Source organism: Mastomys coucha, unplaced genomic scaffold, assembly GCF_008632895.1.
Source record: "Mastomys coucha isolate ucsf_1 unplaced genomic scaffold, UCSF_Mcou_1 pScaffold11, whole genome shotgun sequence".
In the NCBI taxonomy this organism is placed as follows: domain Eukaryota; kingdom Metazoa; phylum Chordata; class Mammalia; order Rodentia; family Muridae; genus Mastomys; species Mastomys coucha.
The window spans coordinates 21,471,003-21,479,583 of NW_022196893.1; the positions used below are offsets into that span (position 1 = coordinate 21,471,003).

General features: G+C 38.1%; 1 protein-coding gene across 2 annotated transcripts in view; it reads right to left on the minus strand.

Annotated features, from left to right (window-relative positions):
* Positions 1 to 8,581, minus strand: part of Cpne8 (copine 8) — a 176,744-nt gene that overhangs the window by 56,188 nt on the left and 111,975 nt on the right. For both annotated transcript variants that reach the window (XM_031353136.1, XM_031353145.1), the window contains one exon: positions 602 to 677. In XM_031353136.1, the coding sequence (XP_031208996.1) occupies positions 602 to 677 (76 nt within the window). The remainder of the gene's footprint in view (positions 1 to 601; positions 678 to 8,581) is intronic.

The window sequence follows — 8,581 nt, forward strand, 5'->3', positions numbered from 1 at the left end:
AGGACACCAACAGCAGCACACGTATACATGCACAGACACACACAGACACACACACACACACACACACACACACACACACACAGACACAGAGAGACAGAGACAGATGGAGGACTGACAGACTCAGAAAGTTCAGCACATTTATTTTACACATCAGAATACAGGAGTCAGGCTCATGGTATAAACTGAACAAGGAGGCAGGTGCAGCTAACCTCAGTAGGTTAGCTGTGAGGAGCAGCCTCAGGCTGCAATCCTTAGAGAAGGAAGCTGTGTTGAAAATCTCTACAAACGCTGTCAACATTTGCACTGGCACCAGAGGAAGGCTTTACTGCTTTCAACAATGCATATTCACTCAGAATTTCATCTGCTCTCCAAAATTACCTTCGCTTAATGATATACCATCTAAAACAACTATTTAATTAAAGAAAGAAGTAAACTAATGTTAATTAAAGGGATAGGTAGGTCTGAATGTAAAGATTATAAATTATGTTTGTATATACTTTCTTAGGCACATGGACTCTTGTGTGTTCTTGACCTTTGGCCGTGATCCTTTGAAAACAGTGCAGATCACGCAATGCCTGCTGCAAAAGTCGTGGCTTTTTACCTCATAGACGTTGAATTGTGACTGTCCTCTTGCGAGTTCCCGATAGCTTGTTGTAAATTCTCCAATGAAATCATGACTGAAAGTAAGAGCAAGAAAAAGTGTGTAGCATTACCTTTGTGCAATTCTCATCCACGTTTCAAAATATTTTACAAAGGAACAACTTGTTGATTATGAAAAATGTTTAATATATTGATAAGCATAACTTTATAACTTAGAATATCTCTTGAGAAATATACTTTATTGTATTATACATCAATCATATTACAGTAATACATAATTTCCCTTAATCTAAAATTTACAATCCATAATCATATTTCATCAATATCATAATTCATCAAAAGAAGAACATGTACATTATAAGAGCTAGAGAGTTGGTCAAATTGACAGAATTTAGAAACACCTGGGATGTGTTTTCTTTTCCCATGCCTGAGGAGGATTATCATGACTGTGTGGACTGAGGTGGGAACACTGGCTTACTGTGGGCAGCGCCATTCCCTAGGTGGGATCTGGAGGCGTGAGGAGGGAGAGGGAGCTGGGGAGCAGCATGCACTCTCTGCTCAATACTTCTCTCATTGTAATGGGATCGGCTATACAGCAACTTGCATTCACCGCTTAATACTTCTGCCTGTCAATGTCACATGACCAGCTGCTTCAATCCTGTCCCCTTGACTTTCCGGCCATGATGAACTGGCCGTACCTTAAACTGTGAGCTAAAGAAAATAAGCCTTTTCCCCCTGAAGTTGCTTTTGTCAGTTTTTTTTTTTTTTTTTTTAAATCACAGTAACAGGAAAAGAATTTATGACAGGAGCTTAACTATTATTATAAACAAAAGGTATGCCATAGTAGTTTGTGTCACAGAACTTGCAAGCTGTTCATTATCATAAACAGATATGCTTGTAAACCTTATTAGAATTTAATGTTTAGCTGTGAGTCACTTAAAAAGTCAAGAACCTTCCCTAGTGAACAGTAATAAGCAATGAATATGTTGTGTTTAACCAACTGAAATTTTAATTTCTGAAGGTAAGGTTTTGAAGAAAAATAAAGTCAATTAACTGAAATCCTAAATCATAAATTTTTTATCACAAAAAAATTTTTTTTACAATCATTTGAGGTGCAACTCACTTTGATGTCTGGCCCCCGATTCCCCTTCTCTGAAAGGTCTTACATATGCAGCACTATATTTTATATGTGGTGAACCCCTTAGAGCAGTCTAATTAGAATTCTATAATTAATGTTCACATTAATCCATGCGAATGTGAAAGGAGAGTGATGAAGTTAGTAATAATTATGATGTCAAATCCTTAGAACTCACTCCATGCAGCTACACATGGAGGAGGACACAATCTTTGCTACTGGTACTTTAGTTCTTCTACATATCTTATGAAATTTGGAAACAAGAATTTAATCAAGATAGATGAAACAATTCTTTTGAGCATGGGAAGCGCAGCCTCATATCCACCATGTCTTTTAAGAAACCTTGTCACTCTCTTGAGTCCTAGTGATTCTATGTAGAACCTTGCCTCTCCCTTATGCAAGGCTCAGGTATCTTAACTCGTAACCATGGAGACTAAAAGTTCTACTGACGCAGTTCGGATGCTGTGATGCTGACAGGTAGGATCAGCCCTGTAATCCTGAGTGCTCCCTGAGCCGCGCGCGGTGCGAACACACAAGGAAGGTCTAACACAAACTATGTGGGTCTATCTAGGTTTGGTTACTTGTTTAAAGTTCAGTGTTCAGATTTTGATTGTTTGCGCTCCATTTCTGCCATTGGACACTTATTACACACTTGACAGAGAAAGGCAATGCTTACCAGTCTCAAGCAAATGAAACTTGGCAATGCAGACTCAAAGTCAGGAGCATCTACCTACACTGAGCCATTGTGACAGAACGGAACACCTAGGTTCAACATGGGGTCTGGTTTTTAGAGCATGCTCTGATATGCCTAAACTGAAGTCTATGCAGAACTAAGAAGGGGGTATTTAATGTTCGGCTATGTTGCACTAGATATATTTGTTACTCTTTACTAACCTGACAGATGTACATTAGGGGGCAACCTGTTCATTCTCAGTGATGGAAATGTTACTTGAAGCTGCTCAGCTGGGTGATATGCTCTGAAAGATGCCAACACATTCTAAAATGAAGTAAGAATTTGTGACTTCTTTCTAGCAAAATGTAGTCTATGCTCTCCTTTACAGAAGCCTGTTTCCCATCTTTCCTGCCCGGCCCCAGGGTCCTGATCCAGTCTGTTGTTTTAATGCACCTCTTTAGATGCCTTACAGTTGTCCAGAATAAGGTAGACCACGATGAAATGAAACAGTGAATGAAGTATTGTTCCCCATCTCAACATGATTCAAGACAGTCATTTTAGAAAAAATAAACAAACTCATGTGCAACTGAAATATCCTTATATTGTAGCAGATGATATGCATTTAGCCAAAACTTGCATGGCAAACCCAAGACAGTGATCTATGGGATAGAGAAAACCCGTCATTTTACTAATATAACTTCCAGAGAAATGACTAAGAATAGAAGACTTGTCAAACTTCATAAGAATAGCAAGCAATAAAGTTGCCAAGTCTAGACACAAACAGATTGTCTCAAGAATACCAGTGATGTGAAGAGAGATAATCAGATTATTTCCCAGCCTTTATAAACGTTACTATTTCAAATATTGCATGTTAAACGATAAATACTTTAAGAACATCAAAATTATTTTAAATTTATTTTTAAATATTTGTGTGTGTGTGTAAATGCATGCAGTGTATGTGTGAGTGTGTGTGTGTGTGGTGTTTGTGTATGTTGTTGTGTGAATCCAAGTGTGTGAAAGAGTGTGTATAGTATGTGTGTGTGTTGTGTGTGCATGCAAGTGTGTACGTGTGAGAGATAGCATGTGTGGTATGTGTGTTTGAGTGTGTGTGTGGGGGGGCGCACATATGCCTGGGTGTACATGCCAATGGTTTTTGTGTTTACTTTCCCAACTGTCACCTAAGAACTTTGTACAGATCTAACAGCTGGCAGGTACATCCAAACTACCCCATTGCTTTCTCTACCATGCTGTGGTCCTCAGCTACTTTCAACTTTACATATATATGTGTGTATTTACATATATATGTGTGTATGTGTATATACATATATATGTATATATACATATATGCACATATACACATATATGTTTATATAGATTCATGTATATGAATTTATATATATATATACTTACATAAGTATGTGTGTATGTATATGTATGTATGTATGTATGTCTTCCCCTAAAACAATGCCTATGTCTTATTTCAAAATTAAATTTAGATAATTAATTTGATTTGTCCTGTCAAAGGTGTTTATTTTTTAAAACAATACAGTGCATTATAATTGTTTGCAATGTAGTTCAAACACACACACATATAGTCAATTAAAAGGGTCTAGTCAACATCATTTATAGACACATATTAAGCATATGACTTTGAAGTGCTGTATAATATAGCAGTGGCATTTTGAAGTTCTAGACACACACAAAGCTTGCCTGGATTCCAGGGCACTTACTTCTGCGGCCCTTCTCTTTGGGTTAATGTCACATTATGATGGATTCGGGTGTGGGCTGAAGGGAACCTGCAAACATTCCTTTTGGGGTATAACATGATGTGAAGGCTTGTTTGGGTACAACTTGTCATGATTTGAGTATGAAATGCCCCCGTGGGATCATGTTAGCTTGTTCCTGGGCTAGTTTTCCTACTTCGGGTGGCTGTGGAACTTTTAAGAGGTGAGCTGTGGCCTGGCTGGCAGACGATAACCACAACCCAGTCCCCATTTCTAGCAGCCTGGTAGGCTGACTCTCTGTGGTATGAAGGTCAGTGTCTTCACATGCTCCCGCAGGTGGTTATACATTCTCTGACTAATGGATGGTCTTAAAACCCTGAGCCAGAAAGTGCTCCCTCTCTTGTTTCTGTCCAGTATTTCAGTCAGTAATTCATCTTTCCAATAATGGCAGCTTCTGTCTCTATTTCTTCTCTCTCCATTTATATTCCCCGTGGTTTCCTGTCTAAGTTTCTGCCAGTGGCAGTAAGCATCGTATAGTCTTAGAAAATAACAAAGACTTAAAAGTGAGCGGCCACGGCAAAGGCAGACCTCTCCCACTCGAGTGCAGGGAGCTAGATACACAGCTGCAGGCCCTCCTCTTGTATAAACCCATGCTTACAGAACGGCAGTATTCTTTGTCCCCAGATGATGAAACGAAACAATGACAGCAAGTCGCGTGCTTGTCAGTCTCATGGTTGGTAATGACTGCAGCAAAGAGCTGTCTTCTTAAGTGCAGAGAACAATCTTTCAGCTGCCCCTCTTTTAGCTTATCGTCATAACTTTTCAACTTTAATGCTGTAGTAGTTTAGATACCCTCATGGTTGAACACTTGGTCTCCAATTGTTGGGGCTTTGGGGGTAGGTTTAGGAGGCGTGGCCTTTATGGAGGAAGTACGTCACTGGGGGCGGGCTTTGACATTCCAAAGCCTGGTGCATTTCTAGCGCATTTTCTGCATTGTGCTTGAGGTTCAGGATTTGAGCTCTCAGCTTGGTGTTCCAGCTGCCAAGCCTTCACTATTCCATCATGAACCCTCACCATCCGGAACCATAAGGCCATATAAATTCTTCATTCAACGCGTTGCCATGGTCGTGGTGTTTTATCAAAGTGACTGAAACACTGGCTTTTCAAAAAATGCTATTTAAACTCTAATGGTTTTTGTAGCTTCCTAAAACTCTAGTAGACACTATCTAGAGCTCCTAAAAAGTCCCAGAATGGCTGTTAAGCACTCCCAGGCTCTTCACTGCTCTTGTGTTGTCATGTGTGGAATAAGCATGATTACATAAACCGTAAGGCTTATATAATAAACCTTAAGGTTTATTTTACCTAGTATAATAGATATGCATCTACCGAGGATATAAGCAATCTTAGGTGTTGTGGATAGTCCTGGTCTTGTATTTTGATGCTAATTCTCCTGTCCTGGAAAGCACTGCAGATGAGGAGTGAATCACGTCTACAGGTGCCTTGTGAACCTTCTCCCTACCTTAACTTTTCAAATAAAGGCTAAGGCAGATGATTGGGTGGCAGGAGGGAAGGTGGAGCCGAAAGGATTCGGGGAGAAGAGGAGAGAAGAGACAGGGGGAGGAGACTCGGAAGAGGACTAGGTGGAAGGAAGATGGAGCTGAAACGCGTGGCTTGGAGAAATCGCGAGTCATATGGGATCTAATAGATGGGAATAGAGGAGTGTAGTGGTAGATCTGCCCAATCTAGGCGAGTAGCTTGCATACCAATTAATTGGGTTGTGAATTCATTGACTGGGCAAATTGGGTTAAAAATTCACCGCAACACCTAGGCAAATATTAAGTGGCTCTAGTACATCTCATGTCTTTGCTTCTCTGTGTATTACAGGTGTGCTTCTTGGTCTCCATGGAAACTGGATGGATTTTATCACTCCCACTCATTAGTGCAGCAGAACTAGCCTAATTTTAACAGACTTGCCTATACCTGTCCCCCATACATTTCTATTACAGATAAAAATTGTAAAGGTATATTTTATACATGTGTAGCATAACAAATGTATAAAGATATAGCTGTGCTTTGGGGCTTATATATAATTGCATGTAACATATTCAGGTAACGAGAACTGCCATTATTTATAATTATATATATGTTTATAATTATTTAATTAACTTTTTATGTTTATTAATATTTTGTTTATAAATTTGATTTTACATTATTATGTCCACACAAAGACTTGTATGTAATCACATTTTTGTAAGATGAAGAAATTGTTTTAACATTTATAATGACATACAAATGACAATTGGTACTTACGAATGTCATATGTGTCTCTGTCATGTTTACATTCCTGTATTGTCACAACTAATTTTTTGAAGAGAAAGCACACCGAAGTGTTTCATTATTCAAACTTCATGTACGCCACATATAATTCAAACTTCATACTTACAAATGTAACTTTTTAAAATATAATTACCTTTAATTCCTTGCTAATTGGCTATATTGTAATTTAGTAAAATCAAGCAAAAACATCGCACTCACATTAAAGCTTCCGTGCTCAATAACAGGCATATTATATATGAGGAGCAAAAGTCTTTGATATAAAATCGCTTTCACCAGTATACCACTTTTCTCCTCCCTAGGACAAACTGCCTAAAATACAGCATCTACTTAAGATGAGGAAGGCACGGCCCCAGGGGGCTCCAGGATGGCAGGAGCATGGCCTCACCTCCTCCTATCACAGAGGAGCAGGAAGTAGGGAGACGAGAAAGCTAGCAAGCCTCCGGCTTTCTCCTTCTCCACCTTTTACGAAGATTAGGTATCTCTTCTCTGGATTCTGTCAAGCGTGTCCTCACTGAAATTTCTGAAATGGCCTCACAGACTCACAGCGAGTGCATGCAGCCAAGGCAGCGGGATCCACAGAGACCTAACAATGCTCTCTATTGGCAGGACAGAGAGGTCTGGGTTTGTTTTAACTGCACCAGAGCCTTTGGATAGTTTTATCGAGGATTATGCAGACTAGAAAGTTGTTGAGATAATATCTGAACCTAAAATCTTTACCAACTTCATGGACATTAAAATATTCATACTGTTTATATCACCTCTTTTTTTTTTTTTTTTTTTTTTTTTTTTTTGCTATACTTTGAAAGGAATTGGGTTCTAGATTTAAGTCCAAGCATTAATATATAGAAAAATGAGTTTCTCAGATTCAGTAAGTACATGGGTACAAATGTTGACACTATCAGCCAGTGATAATACTGGCAAAAGAAAATACCACTAGCAGCATTAATATAAAAAAGACAATTTTAATTTTAACCAAAGGACTAAAAAAATGAAAGAAACGAAAACAAACAACTCAGGAGAGAGCTCTTGCTCAACTTTTTTTTTTCTGTCTATCACTGGTATATAGCTATAAGAGTTCAATTCTATAATTTTCTTAAATATTTGCAAGTAATACATTTGTTCAAGGATAGATAGATAAACATGTTTCCATCATGAAAGGATAAATATGGTATAAATATTTAATCATTTTCACCTTAGCTATGTCTCATGCATTTTACATAATTGGAATATTTCTGAGCTACTGGAGTATACAGATTCACTTTTTATTTTGTGTGATCAAATTTGTGTAACTCCATAAAGTTCGATTTAATAATCTATACGAATGTGCCATTATATTTCTAGTTTTGTCTTTTTCTGTCAAAACTCACTACCATATACCATTAAAAGACAATAATATTGTTTGAATTTATTTTTGTTTTCATAGTGATTAAATGCAGGATGAAGTAGTTCATCACTTCTCAATTTACCATTTGTATTTTGATAAGAAAACACAAGGGAAAGAAGGAAAATTTAGCAAGAATAATTCATAAACAAAATTACATAACACAGCAGTTCCAGCCTGAAGCAAGAAAGGAACTGGACCATTCAAACAAAGAATATGAAGAAAATTAAAAACATACAAAAGAAATAGGCAGGAAATTTGCAACATCTTTAAAATAACAAATCAATGAGTTGTAGCCAAAGAAGAATAAATCCAGATTAGTGTCACAGACCAGATCCTTAACAGGATCTTAGAAGAAAACTTCTCCAAAGGAAAACACATTCATAAATATAGATACGAGAAACACACTAAACACCAAGTAAAACCAGAATAGAGTTCCCAAGAGTGTATGACAGTGAAAAAACTCAAGAGTCAGAACAAAGAGAAAATAATGCAAGGTACAAGAGAAAAAAACCCACAGAAGCCATAAAGAAAACCCTAGTAGGATCATAGCTGATTTCTTGATCAACATTTTAAAAGTACAAACAAGCTGGGGCAAAGCACAACACGTTCTAGAAGACCATGCATGCCAGCTCAGACTCCTGCACCCAGCTAATGCCAACCCAGACTCCTGCACCCAGCTAATGCCAACCCAGACTCCTGCACCCAGCTAATGCCAACTCAGACTCCTG